This window comes from Osmerus eperlanus, chromosome 12 (genome assembly GCF_963692335.1).
Source record: "Osmerus eperlanus chromosome 12, fOsmEpe2.1, whole genome shotgun sequence".
Classification (NCBI taxonomy): domain Eukaryota; kingdom Metazoa; phylum Chordata; class Actinopteri; order Osmeriformes; family Osmeridae; genus Osmerus; species Osmerus eperlanus.
The window spans coordinates 17,889,220-17,912,319 of record NC_085029.1 but is presented as its reverse complement, the minus strand read 5'-3'; the positions used below and the strand labels follow the sequence as shown (position 1 = coordinate 17,912,319).

Genomic DNA, 23,100 nt, shown 5'->3' with positions numbered 1-23,100 from the left:
GAATGGTTGGTGTCACAGCTCAATATTTTAGAGATGTTTCAAGAGAAGCACAGTGAGCAGAGCATCCTAGTATACAGTGTAGTGTTGTAGTATAGACTACAACACTACACTGGACACCAGGACACTGTTGTAGTATAGACTACAACACTACACTGTATACTAGGACACTGTTGTAGTATAGACTACAACAGTGTCCTGGTGTCCAGTAGTCACCTGTGGAGTGGGCGGGAGGGTTGGAGGAGCGGCCTGTCCTGCTGGCCTGGGGCCTCTGGGCCTTGGGGGAGGTCCTGGACGACACTGCACACAACAAGTACAACACCCAGTCACCATGACGATCCCTGGGCATCTCGTTACCATGACAAACAAGGTTCTGTCTGCATCGTTGCTTACAACATCCACGCACACGCATGTGCAACTCCGGAACTTTAACTCTTCACACTCACTCACCTCCGTTGACTGGTCTTCCGTGTCCGAGTGTGCGTGCGGCGGGGCGTGGCTGTGTGGGGCGGGGGGGGGAGGCTGGGCCGGGGCTGGGGCTGCCCTGGGGGAGGTGGGGGCCGTAGCCTCGGCCAGGCAGAGGGCTGCTGCGCTCTGAGGGGGGGGGGTTGGGGGCCGGAGGCCGGAGGCGGTCTTGGGGAGGCCGAGGGGGCGCTGGAGCGGTAGCCCACACTCATACGGTTGTGTGAGGGAGGCCCGCCGGGGCCCCTGTCTCCTCTCTCCCCCCTGTCTCCTCTCTCCCCCCTGTCTCCTCTCTCCCCCCTGTCTCCTCTCTCCCCCCTGTCTCCTCTCTCCCCCCTGTCTCCTCTCTTCCCCCCCTGTCTCCTCTCACGCTGCCTGGAACGCCCATCTCCCTCGCTCTCTGGGGGAGGGGCACATACTTGCCCTCCCTGGGAGAGGGAGAGAGAGAGAGAGAGGGAGAAAGAGGGGGGAGAGAGAGAGAGAGAGAGAGTGAAGGAGAGAGAGAGAGAGAGAGAGGGAGAAAGAGGGGGAGAGAGAGAGAGAGAGAGAGTGAAGGAGAGAGAGAGAGAGAGAGAGAGGGAGAAAGAGGGGGAGAGAGAGAGAGAGAGTGAAGGAGAGAGAGAGAGAGAGAGAGAGAGAGAGTGAAGGAGGAGAGAGAGAGAGAGAGAGAGAGAGAGAGAGAGAGAGAGAGAGAGAGAGAGAGAGAGAGAGAGAGAGAGAGAGAGAGAGAGAGAGAGAGAGAGAGAGAGAGAGAGAGGGGGAGAAAGAGGGAGAGAGAGAGAGAGAGTGAAGGAGAGAGAGAGAGAGAGAGTGAAGGAGAAAGAGAGAGAGAGAGAGAGAGTGAAGGAGAGAGACCGAGAGAGAGAGAGTGAAGGAGAAAGAGAGGGATCGGGACAAAAGAGAGACAGAAAGAGATAAGTGTTACTCAGACATCCAAGTACTGACACAGTAGTGAACTTTAATTAAGTGTATTTCTATAAACGTGAAAGAATCCACCAGAGCTGTCCTGTGTGTCTGACCTGCTGACCACGCCTGGGCTCTCCCTCCCCCTCTCCCTCTCCTCCCGTGGCACAGCACTGTACTTGTCCTCCTCGCTCTTCCCCTCCTCGTTCTCCAGAGACACGCGCTGGCGGTACTGGGGGCTGGACTCGATCTCACTGGCCAGGCGTGCGGCGCGCGCCTCCCGCTGCCGGAACCCCTCCGTGCTGCCCCGCTCCAGAGGTACACTGAGGGGGATGGAGGAGATGAAGGGAACATCAGGCCAGTCAGACTGATGTGTGTGTGTACTCACGTGTACATAGACAGGCTGGAGTCGTAGGTGTGTGTGTGTTTGTGGGTGTGTGTACTCACGTGTACATAGACAGGCTGGAGTCATAGGTGGACTTGACTCCGTAGTTGACCTCGTTAAAGCGGAACATCTCACTGGCGTCCCAGCCGTTGGACTGAGGAGACAGGAAGTGACATCAGCATATAGGAGTGAGTGTGTGTGTGTGTGTGTGTGTGTGTGAGAGTCTCACAGCATCGTTCTCCAGGTCGAAGGTCTCTCCGTTGTGCTCTCCTCCCTCCCAGCGCTGCAACACCTTCTCCCTGTGCTCCCCGTTCACCCTGCTGCCACTGATGCTGGTGTCTGTGAACGAGTCTGACACACACACACACACACACACACAGTCACAGCCGGCCCGCAGCAAGCCCACCCCACAGCACGCCCAGGGGGATTCAAACCTGCGACCTCTTGATCTGGGGCCAAATGATCTACCATGTTAAACACATGGAATCTCTAATTAAACACAGTTGTTCAGGTTCTGTCTGGTACCTCTGGTGGCAAAGTTGAGGTCCACGTCTCTGCAGATCATGGTGACTAGGTCTGAGGGGCTGAAGATCATGGTGTCTGTGATGTCCTCTCTCCGAGGGGGGGCCTGGGCGGGGGCCTCCTCCCCCCCACGCTTGTGGACAGCATCCACTGCCAGCTCACACTGGGGGTGGGGCAAAGAGGGGGAGGTAGAGTGAGGAGGAGGAGGAGAGCTCTCTCAGCTATGATACTGAGAAGCTGCTCTTCCACGGGTGGGCGGTTTTTATGCTTAGTGAGTTTAACCATCTCAGCTTGGTAGCTGTGTGGACCAGTGTGTGTGTTTGTGTGTTTCCTACCTTTGAGCTGAGAGTCTTGAAGATGCCCTCATACACACTGCCATTCTTTACTGTGACATCACAGGTAGAACCCTGGATAGAGGGAGAGAGACACCAGGGAGAGAGGGAGAGAGAGACCAGGGAGAGAGACACCAGGGAGAGAGGGAGAGAGACACCAGGGAGAGATACACCAGGGAGAGACACCAGGGAGAGAGGGAGAGAGACACCAGGGGAGAGAGACACCAGGGAGAGAGGGAGAGAGACACCAGGGAGAGACACACCAGGGAGAGAGGGGAGAGACACCAGGGAGAGATACACCAGGGAGAGAGGGAGAGAGACACCAGGGAGAGACACCAGGAGAAAGACACCAGGGAGAGAGGGAGAGAGACACCAGGGAGAGAGACACCAGGGAGAGTGAGAGAGACACCAGGGAGAGTAAGAGAGACACCAGGAGAGACACCAGGGAGAGAGGGAGAGAGACACCAGGGAGAGAGACACCAGGGAGAGAGGGAGAGAGGAAAGACATGATGTTACAGGTGGACGTTTAAGCTTCTACAACTAGAATATCAGTCTTCTAGAACTACAGTGGCAGTCTTCTAGGACTACAGTGGCAGTCTTCTAGGACTACAGTGGCAGTCTTCTAGAACTACAGTGGCAGTCTTCTAGGACTACAGTGGCAGTCTTCTAGGACTACAGTGGCAGTCTTCTAGGACTACAGTGGCAGTCTTCTAGGACTACAGTGGCAGTCTTCTAGAACTACAGTGGCAGTCTTCTAGGACTACAGTGGCAGTCTTCTAGGACTGACAGTGGCAGTCTTCTAGAACTACAGTGGCAGTCTTCTAGGACTACAGTGGCAGTCTTCTAGGACTACAGTGGCAGGTCTTCTAGACTACAGTGGCAGTCTTCTAGGACTACAATGACAACGTCACCCAGAGGTTGGAGGACAGCAGTGAATCATCAGGCTGAGGTGGATCACATGACTCACCACCACGGCTGTGATGGAAGTGCAGCATCCTGGCATTGTTGTACACGCCCTCGAACACCTTCAACACACACACACACACACACACACACACACACACACACCCCAGAGAGACACACAAATCACATGTGCTGCAGTGACACAGCAGGCAGTCTGACAGATCCTGCGATTAGACAGTGACACAGCAGGCTGCCATGTCCTCATCTGTCGTAACCTCCCAGTCAGGTGAAACACGTCAGATGTCCTCAGAGGGATGGGGATGCAGGTTGAATGGTGGTGCATGTAAGGGAGAAGGGGAGTACTGTGTGAGGGCAGAGGCTGTGTGAGGGCAGAGGGCTGTGTGAGGGCAGAGGGCTGTGTGAGGGCAGAGGGCTGTGTGAGGGCAGAGGGCTGTGTGAGGGCAGAGGGCTGTGTGAGGGCAGAGGGCTGTGTGAGGGCAGAGGGCTGTGTGAGGGCAGAGGGCTGTGTGAGGGCAGAGGCTGTGTGAGGGCAGAGGGCTGTGTGAGGGCAGAGGGCTGTGTGAGGGCAGAGGGCTGGGAGAAGGGGAGTACTGTGTGAGGGCAGAGGGCTGTGTGAGGGCAGAGGGCTGTGTGAGGGCAGAGGGCTGTGTGAGGGCAGAGGGCTGTGTGAGGGCAGAGGGCTGTGTGAGGGCAGAGGGCTGTGTGAGGGCAGAGGGCTGTGTGAGGGCAGAGGGCTGTGTGAGGGCAGAGGGCTGTGTGAGGGCAGAGGGCTGTGTGAGGGCAGAGGGCTGTGTGAGGGCAGAGGGCTGTGTGAGGGCAGAGGGCTGGGGTTCAGCTGTACTTACGGGAGAGCACTGGAAGGGGGGCTTCACAGAGGTTCTGCTCCTGTGGGGGGGCAAGAGAAATGATGGTCAGCTTTCATACACGGAGAGGTACCCGGTACACCGGGAAAGGCGGTTCTTTAAAGCGAGTACTCAACAGAGGTGGGAAATTAACTCATATTTAAGACGTTATGGTAAATAAAATAGACTGAAACATGACCTGGTTTGAACGACACGGCTTGGTTTCCGCAGCATTTATCTTAAGCGTATTTTCTAATGACAACGTAATACAGCTTTAGAGATTGCATCATGGTTTTACAGTGGAAACAACGTGTACAGCACTGTTTACGTTGTGGGATAATTCTGTCCAGAGTGGTAACATTGTGTAGCGTGTTTATCCAACTGAACAATGCTGGTCATAGCTGTTAGCGCGTCACAACTAGCGACATCGTTCGAGCATCCAGGCGACCAACACCACATTCAAGACTTATAAAAGTATGTAAATAAAAAGATTCAAAGTGACCTTGTTATTGTGTTCGGGGAAAATCTCTGCGATTACATTTGTGAGTCATCGTGCGCTTTTGTTAGCTCCACAAAATCTTGGCTGCTGAAAATGTATTCTCTGCCCCCTTTAAAATGAATTGTTCAGAATACACGCCCTCCTATGAAAGTCCGGGTAATGGCTAGTTAGGTTAGTTACACTTTCAATCTTCCACATTCTCGTGCCTCATTTGTTCCTCGATGCTTCAATCAAACGCTTTATCCGCCATTGCAACACCATCTATCTGCTAGAGTTAACGTCAGTCTTAATATAAATACTCCTATTGGCTCATATCTACCATCAATCACGCGTAAACTACTTTCATAGGGGCCGTCAAAGGACTCCTAATTCCAGAACACACGCCCACTGAACTTGCCACACATTAGATTTGACCGGTAGGCCTTGGAAGACACGAGAAAATCCCAACGCCAAACCGGGAAGAACATTGTTTAATTAAGAGTTTGAACTTTTTTGTTTTAAGTCATGGTTGAAGACTAGACAACAGCCCGGCTCTGGGCGGACGGAAAACATCTAACGATGTTTTCCGTCCGCCAGAGCCGGGCTGTTGTTGTTTCAACATGACTTAAACAAAAATAGTTTCAAACTCTTAATTAAAAATGTCTTCCGGTTTGTGTTGGATTTGCTAGCAAGCTAATGTCGTTAGCTACGAAAACAAGCCAACACTGAACAGCAAAGCGTATGTCAACTCAAAAACCTGCTACGCTAGTTAGCAGTCGCGTCTGGTCTTACTTGCAAATGAAAGGCAATAGCAAGCTACCTATCTGCTAAAACAAAACTTGAAATATGTGTCTACTTAGTTGCAGCACAGTCAACACAAATCGCAATGAATTGACACGAGACCGTTCGGATTAGCTTGAATGCTATATAGCTAGTTAGTCCCGTCGTTTACTTGCTAGTCGGCTCTCCGTCCAGATTACTAGCTTCTCTTCGTCGCCTTGACGTTCTTCTTGATATTCAAACCTTCGAATCAAAGTTGTGATTCTTGTGTAATGTCACTTGCAAATATAAGGTAGATTCTTCAGGTTTCTGGATGAAAACCTGCGGTCGGTCACCACCTCTTGAGGTAGGTTCACTCGATCCGCGCGCGGCTGAGTGTAAACCGAGTAGAGGAGAGAGAGAGGGGGGGGGGGGCACCGGGACATGAACGTGCGTGTGCGTCTTTGACCTAGTAGTATGAGCGTGCATGTGTACATTTCTAGCATGACTGCAGTGTTGGTAAATACAACTAAAATATATTTTCCCGTCAGATAGTTTCTGACTGTACACGTGGCAAGTGTGTGTCACAGGGTCTTTTAAAATAAAATGTTGCAAAGTTGTTTACTCATTTTTAACTAAACAACGCATGCTTTGAAACATACATAGCCAGACGTAGCTGATCTTGCTGGTCAAATATCAACCATTTTAGTTTGATAGTTGTACAGTCACAATAATGACGCAACACATTTATCGTGCGCATTTATTTCCTGTATTACGATTTTAGACCATGAGAGCAATGGCGGCCCCCATATGAACGACTGGATTGGTGTTTAGTAACGTTAATCCTTTCATGTATAGATACATAAAAGTTGTGGACCGACCACCCAAAATATTGTGGAAGCCATTTAGATACGAGTGTGTCCGTGTTCATTCCCACCTTGCTGCGAAAATAACTGGTTGGTGAGTTAACCTGCATGCTCGGTGCTCGAGATCATGGTTGTTGTCCTGAATGAGCCAAGTATCTGGGGAGAAACACATCCTGTAAATGTTTTGATATAGTCTTGGACATGTCACGCCTGCGTCCCTTAAAGTAAGAGCTGTACATACGATTGAGTAAGAGTTGACTACTGATTCTAATTTTTTTTTTGAATACAACACCAAACCATGTGATCTCCACTGCTACCCCGGGTTATCCTCATCTCTTCCCAGCAGCCCTCTCTCTCTCATGTTGGCATGGAAACTGCCCCCGAGGCTTCGACACAACTTCCTGTCCCTTCCGCTCGCCCGGCCAGCAAGTGGCGTTGCCAGGCGGCAGTATGATGTCATCGTGGTTGGAGGGGGGCATGCGGGGACGGAGGCGGCCGCAGGTGCTGCCAGGGTGGGGGCAGAGACCCTCCTCATCACACAGAAGATGCACACCATCGGTGAGGGAGGAAGAGGGAGGGATCACGTCCCATCTAGTTACCTCGATCATACTGAAAATTATTAGAATCAGGTGTGTTAGATTAGTGCAGGAGCGAAATCCTTTGGGCAGGTATCTCTCCAGGAGCAGGGCTGGAGACCCCTAGTGTGTCCATGAGATGGTGTCTGAGCCTGTGCTTGTCCCCCCAGGGGCGCTGTCCTGTAACCCCTCCCTGGGGGGCGTGGGGAAGGGCCAGCTGGTGAGGGAGGTGGATGCCCTGGACGGGCTGTGTGGCCGGGCGGGGGACTGGGCGGGGGTCCACTTCTCCATCCTAAACCGCAGCAAAGGCCCGGCCGTGTGGGGGCCTCGTGCCCAGCTGGACCGCCAGCGCTACCGCCACTTCATCCAGGTAAGCACCGCCGGACCAACCCTGGGGAGGCCGTTTAGTGGAGTCTGGGGCAGAGAGATTGGTTGATTTGTCCTCCATCCTTCACCCCCACCCAGGCAGAGCTGCTGTCCACCCCCAGGCTGACGGTGGTTGAGGGCTCTGTGGAGGAGCTGCTGGTGTCGGACTCCCTCCCAGATGAACCAGGGCAACACAGAGTCACTGGGATCACTCTGGGTAAGAAGCTGGCTAGGGTCAATCTGGCCTCAAAGTAGAGTTGTGTCTGCTAAAAGTGCCTGGTAAATTAATGCATGTAAATGTACAGCATGTTGGCTTTCAAAATTGTCAACATTTGGTCTCCGTCTCTCTCTCTGCTGTCGCCTCTTCACTAGTGGGGGCAAGCCATCCCCTCCTGGCCAGCTCAGTGGTACTGACCACAGGCACCTTCCTGTCTGGCTTCCTCTTTATGGGCCAAACCAACTCTCCTGGGGGGAGGATGGGGGACGCCCCCTCCAGCGCTGGGCTGTCCAACACCCTGAGAGAGAGGCTGGGGCTGCAGGTGGGCCGGCTGAGGACTGGAACCCCCCCGCGCATCCTGAAGGCCTCGGTAGACCTGTCCCTGGCTCAGCTCTCAGAACCAGACAAACACCCCACACCATTCAGCTTTATCAACACACACGTGCACTGCAAGGTAGGAGCTACTGAGGGCCACAGAGGACAAACAGACTCCATCTTGTTTCATGACGGGGGTCAGAGGAACAGGATGATGTGTGTTGATGTTGTCTTCTGAAGATGGAGATGTTGTCAGTGCTAGAGGCGGGTGTGTGGCTGTGGTGATGCTGAGGAGCTGCTGTGTTGAGGTGTGTTGTGTTGAGTTGTGTTGAGGTGTGTTGTGTTGTGTTGTTGAGGTGTTGTGTTGAGGTGTGTTGTTGAGGTGTGTTGTTGTGTTGAGGTGTGTTGTGTTGTTGTGCAGCCGGAGGAGCAGCTGCCATGTCATCTCACCCAGACCACAGCTGGGGTAGAGAGGGTGGTGAGAGACAGTCTGCACCTCAACTGTCACATCCAGCAGGACACCAAGGGACCCAGGTGAACACACACACACGCACATGGACACATGCACACACACTTTGACGCACCTCCACCTTAACAGCCGCTGGCGTCTGTCTTAGGTACTGCCCGTCCATCGAGTCGCGAGTGCTGCGGTTTCCGGGGCGACAGCACCAGGTGTGGCTGGAGCCGGAGGGTTTGACCTCCGACCTCCTGTACCCCCAGGGCCTGTCCATGACCATGCCCCCTGACCTGCAGCTCCGCCTCCTCAGGGAGATCCCTCCTCTGCACCGGGCAGAGATACACACTCCTGGTAGGACCTCCACCACACTATCATACCACACCATCATAACACACCATCATACCACACCATCATAACACACCATCATACCACACCATCATACCACACCATCATAACACACCATCATAACACACCATCATAACACACCATCATACCACACCATCATACCACACCATCATAACACACCATCATACCACACCACCATAACACACCATCATAACACACCATCATACCACACCATCATAACACACCATCATACCACACCATCGTAACACACCATCATACCACACCATCATAACACACCATCATACCACACCATCATAACACACCATCGTAACACACCATCATAACACACCATCATAACACACCATCATACCACACCATCATAACACACCATCATACCACACCATCATAACACACCATCATACCACACCATCATAACACACCATCATACCACACCATCATAACACACCATCATACCACACCATCATAACACACCATCATACCACACCATCATACCACACCATCATAACACACCATCATAACACACCATCATACCACACCATCATAACACACCATCATAACACACCATCATAACACACCATCATACCACACCATCATAACACACCATCATACCACACCATCATACCACACCATCATAACACACCATCATACCACACCACCATAACACACCATCATACCACACCATCATACCACACCATCGTAACACACCATCGTAACACACCATCATACCACACCATCATAACACACCATCATAACACACCATCATAACACACCATCATACCACACCATCATAACACACCATCATAACACACCATCATACCACACCATCATAACACACCATCATAACACACCCCTGGTAGGACCTCAGTACCACCAGCCTGTCAGTCATTCAAACAGTTACACCAACTATCTCTCTCCCTCTCTCTGTGTCCCTCCCTCTCTCTCTTCCCTCCCTCTCTCTCTTCCCTCCCTCTCTCTGTCCCTCCCTCCCTCTCTCTTTTCCCTCCCTCTCTCTCCCTCCCTCCCTCTCTCCCTCTCCGTCTCTAGGTTACGGGGTGCAGTATGACTATGTGTGTCCCACCCAGCTGGCCCCCTCCCTGCAGGTGAAGAGCACGCAGGGCCTCTTCCTCGCTGGCCAGATCAACGGCACCACCGGGTACGAAGAGGCAGCAGCTCAGGTAGGGCCCACAGCGCCTCCACAGGACAGGAGGAAATGCTACAGTTACAAACTGGATTCCTTACCTGTACAATAACTAATAATGATGTCTTCATTTAGCATAATCATCCAAAGTAACAAACAGAAATGGGAAGTAACAAAGTACAAATACTTTGTTAATATACTTAAATATTTTCTGGTATCAGTACGTTGCTATTTATTTTTCAGACAACTTTTTACTTTCACCCCTTAAATGTTTAACTTAACTGTACTCTTTACTTACATTTTCAAGCCAGGCTCGCTACTTTAGTTTTAATCTGTATTTGGTGGTATTTTCAAAACATTGATGAGTACTTGATGAGGATTGACTGCGGTACTGTACTATTGTATTCTAGGCTTCTCTGTTCACCTATGTGAAAAAATATTTTCAGAAAAAAAATTCGAAAGATTGACAAAATATTTTTGAAAAAAGTTTCTACTGTCTTAGGCTTCTCTGTTCTCCCCTCTCCTCCTGGATATGAACCTGCAGCCTGATTTGCATTCCAAAGCTCTACCACTGAGCTATACGCCCATCCTTACGTACTCTGTTCTACAACCCAGTTAATGAGTGTTCTGGAACCTTGTACTGAGACATATGCTGGATGCTCTGCCTGGTGTGGCACCCTACTAGTCTCTCACCCTGTCCTGCCCCTCCGCAGGGCCTGTGGGCGGGGGTGAACGCTGGCCGGGCCGCCCTCTCCCTGCCCCCCCTGGCGCTGTCCAGGACCCAGAGCTACATCGGCGTTCTGGTGGACGACCTGGTGGGTCGCGGAGTGACAGAACCCTACCGCATGTTCACCAGCCGGGCTGAGTTCAGGACGTCCCTCAGACCCGACAACGCCGACCTGCGCCTCACCCCCAGAGGTCTGTGTGTTTACACCCTCACCCCCAGAGTTACACCCTCACCCCCAGAGGTCTGTGTGTTTACACCCTCACCCCCAGAGTTACACCCTCACCCCCAGAGTTACACCCTCACCCCCAGAGTTACACCCTTACCCCCAGAGGTCTGTGTGTTTACACCCTCACCCCCAGAGTTACACCCTCACCCCCAGAGGTCTGTGTGTTTACACCCTCACCCCCAGAGTTACACCCTCACCCCCAGAGGTCTGTGTGTTTACACCCTCACCCCCAGAGTTACACCCTCACCCCCAGAGGTCTGTGTGTTTACACCCTCACCCCCAGAGTTACACCCTCACCCCCAGAGTTACACCCTCACCCCCAGAGTTACACCCTTACCCCCAGAGGTCTGTGTGTTTACACCCTCACCCCCAGAGTTACACCCTCACCCCCAGAGGTCTGTGTGTTTACACCCTCACCCCCAGAGGTCTGTGTTTACACTCACTGTTCAGTAGCTCCGTACGCCACAATTCAATCCATTCCCTCAACCCCTAGTCATGACGACAGTACAAAGGGCGCCTCGGCTGACCATTTCCCCCCTGCGTGACCTTTGACCCGGCCAGGATTTGAGGAGATGGGCTGCGTGTCGCCCGGGCGGCACCAGGAAGTGCTGAGGGTGAGCGAGGCGCTCCAGGGAGGCCTGGACGCCCTGCTCTCGCTCCGTCTGCCGGCCAGTCGCTGGAGGGACAAGCTGGGCCTCGTGGGAGTGAGTGAGACCAAGAGCTCCACCCTGAGGTGAGGCTCTCTCTCCCTGTCCCCCTGGTGTCTGGGGGGTGTCAAGTCAAAATCTCACAAGAAAAGGATGTGAGGTTGGTCTTGATAGTTATGGATTCAAGTTCTTTACATGTTCTAAACTTTGAGGGTGACTGGTGTTGTCTTGGTAACGATGACACTTGCCACTCCTGGCAGTGGTGTGGATCTGTTACAGTATAAAGACGTGTCCTTCCAAATGCTGGCCTCCGCCTTCCCAGAATGCCTTTCGCCTTACCTGGAATTCGCACAGAGACTCAAGATTGAAGGTAAACGAGCAACAGTGCATCTGAAGATGAAATTTCACGAATATAAAATCACTAAACCGCATCAGCTCATGAAGCTGCAGAGACGTGTGTGTGACGTGTGTGTAACGTGTGTGTGTGACGTGTGTGTGTGTGACGTGTGTGTGTGTGACGTGTGTGTGTGTCTCCAGCGGTGTACAGGCCCCACTGTGAGAAGCAGAGGAGGGAGATGGAGAGGATCCAGAGGGAGGACGGTCTCTCGCTGCCCCAGGACCTGGACTACCTGAGCCTGCCTACGGGCCTCTCTCAGGAGGTCCGCGAGGTCCTGGACCGTGCTCGGCCCAGCACGGTGAGAGGAACACGCCTCAACACATCTCCATCACTTACTGTACAGATCCATCAACACGCCACACTTTATATTCATAATAGTTCAGCTATTGTTTTCCTGCCCCTTACTTGCTGTGTTCCTCTGCTCTCTGCTCCGTGTTCAGCTGGGTGCAGCCAGCCGTTTGCCCGGCATGACCCCGGCAGGTGTGGTGAACCTACTGAACTACGTCCACAAGACATCCCGGAGACACACGCCTCCCACCCACCCTCCCCAGCCCCCCCGGGGGCCCGGCCAGCAGGAAGGGGGGGCAGGGGGGCTGGGGACCCTCTCTACCTCAGTGAAATAACCACCACAACACTGTAATCAAGCAAAGTCTGTATTATAGGAACATGTACAAAAATAAATTAAGGAATTTTATAAAAAGAAGAATTTGTAAAAATGTTGAAGGAATGAGTTATAGCAATGCACTGTAGTCACACTTTCCTGCTGCAAACACTACCTTCCACCTGACGTCTGGAGTTTAGAACCAACCACACAGTGCTTGACTATCTGGTTAGCATGTGCAGCACCACACAGTGCTTGACTATCTGGTTAGCATGTGCAGCACCACACAGTGCTTGACTATCTGGTTAGCATGTGCAGCACCACACAGTGCTTGACTATCTGGTTAGCATGTGCAGCACCACACAGTGCTTGACTATCTGGTTAGCATGTGCAGCACCACACAGTGCTTGACTATCTGGTTAGCATGTGCAGCACCACACAGTGCTTGACTATCTGGTTAGCATGTGCAGCACCACACAGTGCTTGACTATCTGGTTAGCATGTGCAGCACCACACAGTGCTTGACTATCTGGTTAGCATGTGCAGCACCACACAGTGCTTGACTATCTGGTTAGCATGTGCAGCACCACACAGTGCTTGACTATCTGGTTAGCATGTGCAGCACCACACAGTGCTTGACTATCTGGTTAGCATGTGCAGCACCACACAGTGCTTGACTATCTGGTTAGCATGTGCAGCACCACACAGTGCTTGACTATCTGGTTAGCATGTGCAGCACCACACAGTGCTTGACTATCTGGTTAGCATGTGCAGCACCACACAGTGCTTGACTATCTGGTTAGCATGTGCAGCACCACACAGTGCTTGACTATCTGGTTAGCATGTGCAGCACCACACAGTGCTTGACTATCTGGTTAGCATGTGTAGCACCACACAGTGCTTGACTATCTGGTTAGCATGTGTAGCGCCACTAGCAGCGTTAGCATGGCCCCCGCGCGGCTCCACGCGGCTCCACGGACGCCGGCGCTGTCCAGCGTGTGTCCATCCAGCTCCTCCCACCCCCGGGAGAAGAAGCCGAACGGAAACTTCCACTCCGGCTGGGAGCGGCCCCTGGGGGGTTCTGGGTACGCTGTGATGTCGACGAACGTCACCTCGGTGGTCACAGCGAGGGGAGAGAGGAGGGGACACTGGGGAGGGAGGGAGGTCGACAGGGGTGAACACAGGCAGCAGGTAAGATGAGAGGGTGAGGGTTACAGGGACACAGGTAAGATGAGAGGGTTACAGGGACACAGGTAAGATGAGAGGGTGAGGGTTACAGGGACACAGGTAAGATGAGAGGGTTACAGGGACACAGGTAAGATGAGAGGGTTACAGGGACACAGGTAAGATGAGAGGGTTACAGGGACACAGGTAAGATGAGAGGGTTACAGGGACACAGGTAAGATGAGAGGGTTACAGGGACACAGGTAAGATGAGAGGGTTACAGGGACACAGGTAAGATGAGAGGGTTACAGGGACACAGGTAAGATGAGAGGGTTACAGGGACACAGGTAAGATGAGAGGGTGAGGGTTACAGGGACACAGGTAAGATGAGAGGGTTAGAGGGACACACCTGGAGCTGCTGGCAGCTGAACTGGTACCTGGCTCCCAGGATGTAGCTCTGAGGCAGGGCCAGGAGGCCCAGCCGGGCCCACAGCAGCTGCACGGAGAGGGAGCGGGGGAGCAGGCAGCCTGTCTCACACGACTCCCCCTGAGAGAGGGGGGGCGTTACTGGATAGAACATCTAAACCTACATCCTCAATATGACCATCATCCACATGACTATCCACACCACATCATCCTCATGACCCTCCTGTGTTAGTGGAACACAACTCCAGTGTGAGTGAGCTCCAGAGAGGCTGGCTGGAGGCAGACTGACCTCCGGGGCCTGGGGACACGCCTGGGTGATGACCCGCGCCCAGTCCGGCTCCGGGCCGAAGTTCATCACCACCAGGTCAGGGGAGGCCAGGCCCTGCAGGAGCCCATACAGCTGACCACGCAGCACAGAGCAGTCCCTGGAGGGGGAGCTGGGGGGGGAGACAGGAGAGAAGAGCCTTAGACTTCAGGTTCCTGACCAGCACTGTGTGATCAATCATCAGTCAAGTTACCCAGAATGCATCTGTGAGTGTGACCTCCACTTGGCTGTAGTTCTTCAAATCAACATGGCTGACCTGTCGTTTACCTTTATAAAACTACAGTGTGGGTGCTGTAGTACCTGAAGAAGCAGCCGGTGAAGGTGTTGTGGGTGAAGAGGATGGGGGTGCGGAGGGCGGGGTCAGGGGAGCACCCCCCCCCTGGAGACGCCCCCTGAACCGTCAGCTGAGCAGCAGTCAGGAAACGCAACACAACTCACAGAAACACACACACCTTGGGAAACACCACATCTCACAGAAACACACACCTCGGGAAACACCACATCTCACAGAAACACACACTCCACACCTTGGGAAACACAGCATCTCATGGTCATCGTTAGCTTTAGGTTCTGTTGCTATGGAGTTGTCTCTGGCCCCATCCACATTGTGATGTCTCTCACCAAGGATACAGTCTGGACTGCTTCACCAAACTGGCCAATCACAGGAGACCCCACAGGAAGTCCCACAGGAGGGCGGGGCTCTGGGTTGGGAGGAGGCGTGTCCAGCTGTGGGTCACAGATGACATCAGCCATGTCAACAGAGCTGTGTGGCAGTCTTCAGTAACACACCGCTCCCTGACTGACCACCAGAATAATGAACAACTACACAGTCTTTGATCTGCTGCTGGGCTATCTATGTGCACTAGTTATATGTCTCTTTGGATAAAAGTGTCTACTAAATGAATAATAAGTAATTAGCATGAGCGCCCACACAGCCGTGGTGTTATTAGCATGAGCTGTGGTGTTATTAGCATGAGCTGTGGTGTTATTAGCATGAGCTGTGGTGTTATTAGCATGAGCGTGGTGTTATTAGCATGAGAGTGGTGTTATTAGCATGAGCGTGGTGTTATTAGCATGAGAGTGGTGTTATTAGCATGAGCGTGGTGTTATTAGCATGAGAGTGGTGTTATTAGCATGAGCGTGGTGTTATTAGCATGAGAGTGGTGTTATTAGCATGAGCGTGGTGTTATTAGCATGAGCGTGGTGTTATTAGCATGAGCGTGGTGTTATTAGCATGAGCGTGGTGTTATTAGCATGAGCGTGGTGTTATTAGCATGAGCGTGGTGTTATTAGCATGAGCGTGGTGTTATTAGCATGAGCGTGGTGTTATTAGCATGAGCGTGGCGTTATTAGCATGAGCGTGGTGTTATTAGCATGAGCCGTGGTGACTCAGGATGCTGGCACAGTGCTGCGGTACCTCGTAGCGGACGGCGTGAGTCTGCATGAGAGAGCCGTCTGAGCTGCTGTTCACCAGGACCACCGTCACCTTGGCCTCCACCAGCTGACCTCGGCCACTGAACCAGATCACATACTCCACCTGCACCACCCAGGAGAACACACACCGTTACTGAGTTGGTCTGTCAGGGGGTTATTAAAGGTGGAGTTGTGATGTTCCGTTTACAAACCTCTGACACCACATTCAGACAGGAGCCATTTTGTTCACCCGGCTCTGGCCAATCAGACAGGGGGACGACCGGAATCTGCAATCAAAAGACAGAAGCCCCTTATAACCAGTCAACACACAAGCGACAGAGCCAATGTTTTTCACGCAATGACACGCTGTTCTGAGCGGGCTCACCAGCTTATCAGACACACCCACAGAGTCAGGAAGCGGAGCCTGGAACAGGGAAAACACAGCAGATGTAGAGCAGCAGTTTCATACAAGCGCAGGAGGTTCATCCTTTATTATTATTATATATCGTGTTGATAAGACTGTTTAGCTCAGATAGGATTAGGATTTACTTATGTGTAGGATTAGGAGAGACAGCTAGGAGAGAAGATCAGGACCAAGAATACCAACCTGCCTGCCTGTCTACCCGACTTGTTACAGATGTCTGGTAACGTACCTGGACTTGTTACAGATGTCTGGTAAACTACAAACACACACCTTGACGAGGCTGAGGCTGGTGAAGTAGGAGCGTGCGTTGAGACGAGGGTCTGAGCTGCAGCTCTGGGGCGTCAGGGTCCGGGAGCAGGACAGAGACTCAGACCGCAGGAACCCTACAGACGCAAGGGCGCAGGGTGATGATGTCACAGCCCCGGCTGGTAACAGGTAACCTGGGAGGTGTGATAGAGTGCTGACTCACTGGCAGGGTTGTGGTCGACGCAGGCGGAGGAGGCAGAGCCGGGAGACGGCTGGCGGAGGAGGCCCCGTGCAGAGCTGCCGTCATACTGGCTCAGGATGACATCATCAACCTGCGACAGTCACAGCGACAGAGATTCAATGGTATAACAGGAGCAGCGTCGACTCAATTAAATGTCTGAAATAAATTAATATTTAGTTGGGAGATATGGATGTAAAAGGGTTGTAGAACTTTACTGGAAACACATTTCAGTGAAAGACAGCAGTAAAAGAACAGGGTGAAAGGGTGTTGTACCCTGTAGAAGTGTTTGGTGAGGAGGCTGCTGTGTGCCGGGGGCTGCCACGTTAAGGCGTCCAACACAGCAGGCTTCTGAGACGGCGCTGGCACAGACTGGGGGGCAGTGGTGTTGTCTGCCGACAGAGACAGGGACACAACTGGTTATGCTGCTCATGTTATGCTTATTGTGTGTGTGTGACAGCTTACCTTGTACCAGCTGGACACAGAACAGTGTGTTAGTTACAGTGATGAAGGATGGATCCACGTTGGCTCTGAACATCAGCCACTTCTCAACACAGTCTCCAGATCTGGGCCACAGAGAGCGCAGCGCAACACACACACACACACACACAAGGTTACACAGCTTCTAACAGGTGAATGGGGCTATTTGTCTATTGACTCTTTTATTTATTTTTTTACTGCTTAAAAGTTTTTTTCTTTTTAAACTTGTATCACCCCTCAATAATTAAGGCTGTGCCATAAATGAAACGCATCATTATTATTATTATCACTCACATGACTTTCTCATCACAACCTGTGAAGACGGTTCTGAGGTCAGGTACTCCGCAGTCCAACACGTCGCAGCAGCAGCCAATGTCACAGAAAGCGGGGGTCAAGTCACACAAACACGCTGTAAAACACACGGGGCCGAGTTTAAACGATCTGTCGTCATGCGATAAAGATGTGCAAAACACTAAACATGCGGTGTATAAATGGTAAACCTGTTGGCATCACTATTGGCTCGGAGGTAGGTGGGGGGAGAGATTCGGTGACTCGCACGGTGGTTCCAATAGACGGAGTCACATCGGTGGTTGCAGTAGAAACCGCCTGTTGAGTGACTGCGGTATCCGTGGGTTCAAACGCACTTGGCGAAACAGAAGTGAACGCCGCGGGCCCGCCGGTGGTCGGGCTGAAAGGGCCAGGGGTTGGGTTGTACGGGCTAAAGGAGCCGGGGGTCTGGTTGTGAGTTGTTGCTGGAAGTTCGGTACTGACACTTGCGTCTGTTGCCGCATGAGCCAAATGTACAGACAGAGCAACAACTAGCCGTACAATGCAACAGAGGTTGTGCGTGGTCATTCTGTTCACCAAGCCGGGGCTGTGCATCCCCTGGTGATATCCCCTACAGTCTCTCTACCAGAGCTTTAGAATTATAACGTTAGATAGTGTTTATCTCGCTAGCCTACTGTAGTGCTACATTGTTGGCTAGCTAACTGTAGCGAGCACCCGGAGACGTTTGCACATTAGCCAAGATTACGGCATAAAATGTAGCCTACATACTACTATAAGCGTGGAGAAAAATGAAAAGCTTAGTTAGGAAACAATAATGATAATTTCTGAATGATCAAAGTGGCTAGCCACGCAATACCTACAATTCCATAGAAATAAGCAAACCCAGCATTCAAACTAGGAGTAGAGCACAAGCTTTTCGTTGCCAAGGAAATGGAAACTTGGTTTATATCCGGTCTGTCTGCTGTAAAACATCTAATAGATGTTAATCGCATTTGTATTTGGAAATTTCTCCCCACTTTGCTCTTTTTTTCTGTTCTTATACCATAACATTTCTGGCTTCAAATCTCTGCTTCCTTATTTCTTGTATTTGACACTAAAATAACGTCAATGCTGTACAGGGCGAGGGTGGTTGCTAGGCAACGTTACTTAGTTGTTATTTTGCTCGGAGGTGGAAGTTTGTGGATGCAGTGAGACTTTGCAAAGGCAAACCAGGACACATAAAAATAATTTGTATCTACAGCAAAAGTTCGTTTGTTTATTGATTTTTATTGCCAATCGCTCTAATGTCTGATGTCAGTTTAGATTATTGGTATATCCAGAAAACACCTCAGTGAACTAGCACTACAGTACTGTTAGCTCGCACTGAATAGAAAATTGCTCAGTTTGTAGTTGTTTAAGCCGAGCAGAGATGGCTGAAGGATTCGTGGAGATGATGTGGCCTGAATATGATTACGTTTATAGTTGTGCTCTTATTTATTTTCTCACCTACATGTGTTAACAGCATGACAGCGGTCTTTCCACCGGGCGAGGAAACGGAGGAGTCTAAAACGAGTCCCGTGTTCATACTGAGTAACTCGGACTCCGACCCCAGCACAGACGCCGGGGTGTCGGACACGGAGGACGAGGCAGAGTCAGACAGCGACCAGAGAGACGCCACACCCCCGGTGTTAAATTCCCCCCAGACCGCCGCCGTTAAAGGCCCCCATGGCGACGGGGACCCGGAGGAGCCGCACCGAACCACAGATACACCGAAAACCCAGGGGAACCTGCACATTCACTCAGAGCTGTGAGTGGTACACTGTTGAAGAAGGTGTACTGTGTGTGTGTGTGCATGGAGTAAATTATATTTTGCATTCTCCTGATCGTCCTGGCAGGGAGTGTGGGTGTGAGGTGATGGCCTGTCAGTTCAGCCAGGATGGCTCTCTGCTGGCTGTGGGTCTGAGCGATGGCACCATCAAGGTAGGAGGCTGAACACCCTGCAGAACGTAGGCAGGTCTGTATGGTGGTTCATATTCAGGTCTATAAACCTGTCCTGGGTTTCCCTGTCAGATATTCCGTCCAGACAGTGGTGACCTGGTGCAGACCCTGAAGGACAGCACCAGTATCCTGTCCTCCCTGCCCGTCACGGCTCTCAGATTCACCCTCAGCCCCCAGGCTCACTGCCTCCTGCTGGCCACCTGTGAGTACTGCCGGCAGAGCCCACGCAGACACACAGGAGACAGTCTGGAGGGAAAGTCTCTCACAGAGGAGGCTGGAGAGAGACAGCCCTCCGAGGGGTAAACCTGCTGGGTTAGCATCTGATCAGTCCTGCTTGTGTGTGTGTGTGTCTAGACGCGAGCGGCAGGGTGAGGTGCTGGTACGTGTGGGGAGGAGACTGCATGTGGGGGCTGAGAGAGGGGGGTCTGAGCGGAGGGGGGGAGGGCAAGGCGCCCAGGCAGACCCTCTCTCTCTGCGTCTCCCCCTCAGGAGAGACGGCAGCGACCGGGGGCTCCGACTCCTCCATCCTGCTGTACGACCTGGCCACTCACCAGAGAGTGCTGACCTGCAGGGCCAGGTGAGTCCACAAACACCCTCACCGCTCCCCTCTGCTCGCCTGGCCTGCAGAGATCACACATGTATTCAGAAAGTTTTACGGAGCCCTCTCTGTCTCTGTGTGTCTCCCTCTCTGTCTCTCTCTCTGTCTCTCTCTGTCTCTCTCTCTCTGTCTCTCTCTGTCTCTCTCTGTCTCTGTCTGTCTCTCTGTCTCTCTCTCTCAGCTCCACCAGGACTCTGATGGACGGACACAGGTTCAGGGTGTTTGCGGTGACCTTTCACCCTGAAAGAGAGAGAGAGTTCATCTCTGGGGGTTGGGATAACACTATACAGGTAGGTAGTATAACACCGTGCAGACAAGGATCTACACTTTACATAAAATACTTTGTGTAAAGAAATGTTCTGTTTTTGGCAGTTTTGGGACACCAGGCAGCAGAATGCCGTAAGGTAAAGCCTGCGTGCATTTACAGTGCTGAACCCCAACTGAATTTAAATGCCTGTTCTAAATGAACATATTATTATTACAATTCCCATCAAGCCCTATAAGTCGGGCTTTCTCTTGGACTACCCTCCTCAGGATGCTGCTGGGTCCTCACGTGTGCGGCGACGCCCTTCAGATCGACCCCGCAGCCAATCACATCCTGTCTGGCTCCTGGAGGAGGGGCAGCGCCCTGGAGGTGAGGACAGCAGCCAATCACAGCTCAGCAAACAAGAAGTCTAGAAGAAATCACTTTATAACGTACATGTAGTGAAAAAAGGAACCGTTTTAGTTAGAGCACAAACACCGCACACCTGTTTCCACACAGCTCATCATGTCCTGTCTGTGGAGGATGTTTATGGACTCTTTCTGGTTGAATATCAGTGATAATGTTCCTGTCTGCAGGTGTGGGACTACAGCTCAGGGAGGAAACTGGGGGGTGTCCCAGCTGACCCCCAGGGGGACAGCAAGGTGAGGGTGTCCCTGACCCCCAGGGGGACAGCAAGGTGAGGGTGTCCCTGACCCCCAGGGGGACAGCAAGGTGAGGGTGTCCCAGCTGACCCCCAGGGGGACAGCAAGGTGAGGGTGTCCCTGACCCCCAGGGGGACAGCAAGGTGAGGGTGTCCCAGCTGACCCCCAGGGGGACAGCAAGGTGAGGGTGTCCCTGACCCCCAGGGGGACAGCAAGGTGAGGGTGTCCCTGACCCCCAGGGGGACAGCAAGGTGAGGGTGTCCCTGACCCCCAGGGGGACAGCAAGGTGAGGGTGTCCCAGCTGACCCCCAGGGGGACAGCAAGGTGAGGGTGTCCCTGACCCCCAGGGGGACAGCAAGGTGAGGGTGTCCCTGACCCCCAGGGGGACAGCAAGGTGAGGGTGTCCCTGACCCCCAGGGGGACAGCAAGGTGAGGGTGTCCCAGCTGACCCCCAGGGGGACAGCAAGGTGAGGGTGTCCCAGCTGACCCCCAGGGGGACAGCAAGGTGAGGGTGTCCCTGACCCCCAGGGGGACAGCAAGGTGAGGGTGTCCCTGACCCCCAGGGGGACAGCAAGGTGAGGGTGTCCCTGACCCCCAGGGGGACAGCAAGGTGAGGGTGTCCCAGGCAGAGGTGGTGAACATGCACACATCCTTCACTCAAGTAGAAGTACAGATACTCATGTTTAAAAAAAACTGGTAAAAAAAAAGTTCTGACTACACTTTTTCACTCAAGGAAGATTTTTTGGGGGAAATAAAATATATTTAAAATAAAATATATTTTTAAACCTTTATAAGCTTTTTTTTGTAACTTTTTTTCTTTTCTTTTCTTTTTTGTTACTAATTTTTCTTATTGCTTTCTGCCTGGCTTCATGGTATCTTCATAGACTAGCTTACATTTGTTGTGATTAAATTGTTATTACAGATCTACTCCTGCCATTGGCTGGGCCAGGATCACATGGTGGCGGCAGGCAGCCAGCTTCACATGCTGAGGGTCATCAACAGACACACTATGGTGGTCAGTCGGCCTCACTAACACATTCAACAACTCAAAGTTCAGCAAAACTTGCAAAGAAAACAGGCCTCCCTCTCTCATCTTCTCTCTACTCTACACCCTGCAGACCTCCAACCCCCTTTTCCTCTCTCACATTCTCTTTCTGATCCCTTAATCTCCCTCCTTCCCTCCTTCCAGACTGAGTCCAGGCTGCAGGGTCTGTCCTCTGCTGTGTTCAGCTCCTCGGTGTGTGTGTCTGGGCGCTGCGCGGGGCTGGTGGCAGCATCGTCAGGGACCAGGGTGTTTCTGCTGGAGAGAGGAGCTCAGCGGCCCAGGAAGGAGCACCGCAGCCCAGCCACGGGGGACGAGGCTTGACAGGGAAGATCCACACACGCAAAGTTTTTGGTTCAGCTGCTGTTCTCCTGCTGCTTTTTGACAAGTGAGTCATTTTGTAATGTGTAAAAGTGAAAAATAAAGGATTAGGTTTAGCCAATAACTCACTAAGTTACATTGAGTTTTACCAGTGCATTAAGCCAAACTGACCTCATGTCATGCTGTTAGTTTACAGATAGATGTGCTGCAAAGGTGCACGTAGACATGTTTGGACAAGACTTTGTCCCAGTGCCTGAAGTTTTTACAGCTCTACTCGACAGACCACACAACCCTGGGACTTTGGTCTGGAACGAGCTACCTGACTCTAGAGACGGTCTACAAATGAGCTGTTCATGCAGCTGCTGTTCCCCCTGGTGCTGGGCAACGCAGCTCCAATGATTATTCTGGGGATTAACCGACATTAAGGCTGTGTGCTGGAGGAAACTAACACTTTGGCATTCAAGTTGGGTTTGAGAAATGTTAAAGCGCTATCAAGTGACAAACAACCGACTTGTATACAAACGTAAACACTGTCTACTTGATTAAAATAAGTTGATCAACCATTCAAACCAGTCTGCTTGCACTCCCTGTTATTTCATCAGTCTCTCTTCATTGTGTGTGATTAAGGGGGAAATATCTTCCTGCTGAAGTCTCTTCATGATCTGGAAAGTTCTTGTTCACTCTTCCAGCAGGAAAGCAGAGTTGTAGACACTCCCTTGTCCAAGTCCAACAATCAGCGTTCAGATAATA

The 23,100-nt window shown here is 52.0% G+C and overlaps 4 protein-coding genes across 7 annotated transcripts in view; 2 read left to right on the top strand and 2 right to left on the bottom strand.

Moving 5' to 3' along the window:
- LOC134031717 (ataxin-2-like protein) overlaps positions 1–4,801 on the bottom strand; it is a 5,059-nt gene extending 258 nt beyond the window's left edge. Inside the window, 13 exon segments of the mRNA XM_062475419.1 lie at positions 214–297; positions 448–602; positions 604–789; positions 828–887; positions 1,479–1,685; positions 1,810–1,901; positions 1,977–2,098; positions 2,273–2,432; positions 2,605–2,676; positions 3,569–3,583; positions 3,585–3,626; positions 4,371–4,410; positions 4,567–4,801. Coding sequence (XP_062331403.1) covers positions 214–297; positions 448–602; positions 604–789; positions 828–887; positions 1,479–1,685; positions 1,810–1,901; positions 1,977–2,098; positions 2,273–2,432; positions 2,605–2,676; positions 3,569–3,583; positions 3,585–3,626; positions 4,371–4,410; positions 4,567–4,601 — 1,270 coding nt within the window. The 5' untranslated portion in view covers positions 4,602–4,801.
- A 1,565-nt stretch (positions 4,802–6,366) lies between these two features.
- mto1 (mitochondrial tRNA translation optimization 1) lies at positions 6,367–12,598 on the top strand. 4 transcript variants are annotated; one of them, XM_062475629.1, is made up of 13 exons: positions 6,367–6,564; positions 6,817–7,028; positions 7,216–7,415; positions 7,511–7,628; positions 7,784–8,082; positions 8,365–8,477; positions 8,561–8,751; positions 9,811–9,941; positions 10,618–10,822; positions 11,419–11,590; positions 11,765–11,874; positions 12,042–12,199; positions 12,342–12,598. In XM_062475629.1, the coding sequence occupies exons 1-13, from the start codon at positions 6,455–6,457 to the stop codon at positions 12,522–12,524; spliced, it is 2,202 nt and encodes a 733-aa protein (XP_062331613.1). In that variant the 5' UTR covers positions 6,367–6,454; the 3' UTR covers positions 12,525–12,598. The 4 variants fall into 4 exon arrangements, with proteins under 4 accessions (XP_062331613.1, XP_062331612.1, XP_062331614.1 ...); XM_062475628.1 differs by having other exon boundaries at positions 6,814–7,028; XM_062475630.1 differs by lacking the exon at positions 6,367–6,564 and adding an exon at positions 6,582–6,694 and having other exon boundaries at positions 6,814–7,028.
- Positions 12,541–18,430, bottom strand: LOC134031883 (tectonic-3-like). Its single transcript, XM_062475635.1, has 15 exons — positions 17,719–18,430; positions 17,513–17,627; positions 17,204–17,304; positions 17,015–17,130; positions 16,724–16,832; positions 16,525–16,637; positions 16,216–16,254; positions 16,043–16,117; positions 15,835–15,954; positions 15,048–15,143; positions 14,718–14,821; positions 14,382–14,529; positions 14,076–14,213; positions 13,438–13,650; positions 12,541–12,753 (listed from the first exon to the last, which is right to left on the bottom strand). Exons 1-15 carry the CDS (start codon positions 18,098–18,100, stop codon positions 12,724–12,726), a joined length of 1,899 nt encoding a protein of 632 aa, XP_062331619.1. The 5' UTR covers positions 18,101–18,430; the 3' UTR covers positions 12,541–12,723.
- A 109-nt stretch (positions 18,431–18,539) lies between these two features.
- Positions 18,540–22,521, top strand: LOC134031716 (F-box/WD repeat-containing protein sel-10-like). Its single transcript, XM_062475418.1, has 11 exons — positions 18,540–18,751; positions 19,008–19,292; positions 19,381–19,465; positions 19,556–19,685; positions 19,838–20,060; positions 20,263–20,371; positions 20,454–20,485; positions 20,616–20,715; positions 20,922–20,987; positions 21,910–22,002; positions 22,177–22,521. The coding sequence occupies exons 2-11, from the start codon at positions 19,009–19,011 to the stop codon at positions 22,351–22,353; spliced, it is 1,299 nt and encodes a 432-aa protein (XP_062331402.1). The 5' UTR covers positions 18,540–18,751; position 19,008; the 3' UTR covers positions 22,354–22,521.
- The last annotated feature ends 579 nt before the right edge of the window (positions 22,522–23,100 follow it).

Bases quoted from the DNA above. Each gene is read 5' to 3' on its own strand.
- mto1 (XM_062475628.1), top strand. From the start codon at position 6,455: ATGTATAGATACATAAAAGTTGTGGACCGACCACCCAAAATATTGTGG. The intron at 7,416-7,510 runs GTAAGCACCGCC...ACCCCCACCCAG, and splicing joins GCTACCGCCACTTCATCCAG to GCAGAGCTGCTGTCCACCCC. The intron at 11,591-11,764 runs GTGAGGCTCTCT...CACTCCTGGCAG, and splicing joins ACCAAGAGCTCCACCCTGAG to TGGTGTGGATCTGTTACAGT.
- LOC134031883 (XM_062475635.1), bottom strand. From the start codon at position 18,100: ATGCACAGCCCCGGCTTGGTGAACAGAATGACCACGCACAACCTCTGT. The intron at 17,305-17,512 runs GTGAGTGATAAT...TCTGTGGCCCAG, and splicing joins GGTTGTGATGAGAAAGTCAT to ATCTGGAGACTGTGTTGAGA. The intron at 16,638-16,723 runs GTGAGTCAGCAC...TTGCGTCTGTAG, and splicing joins CGTCGACCACAACCCTGCCA to GGTTCCTGCGGTCTGAGTCT.
- LOC134031716 (XM_062475418.1), top strand. From the start codon at position 19,009: ATGACAGCGGTCTTTCCACCGGGCGAGGAAACGGAGGAGTCTAAAACG. The intron at 19,686-19,837 runs GTGAGTACTGCC...GTGTGTGTCTAG, and splicing joins CTGCCTCCTGCTGGCCACCT to ACGCGAGCGGCAGGGTGAGG. The intron at 20,716-20,921 runs GTGAGGACAGCA...TCCTGTCTGCAG, and splicing joins GGAGGGGCAGCGCCCTGGAG to GTGTGGGACTACAGCTCAGG.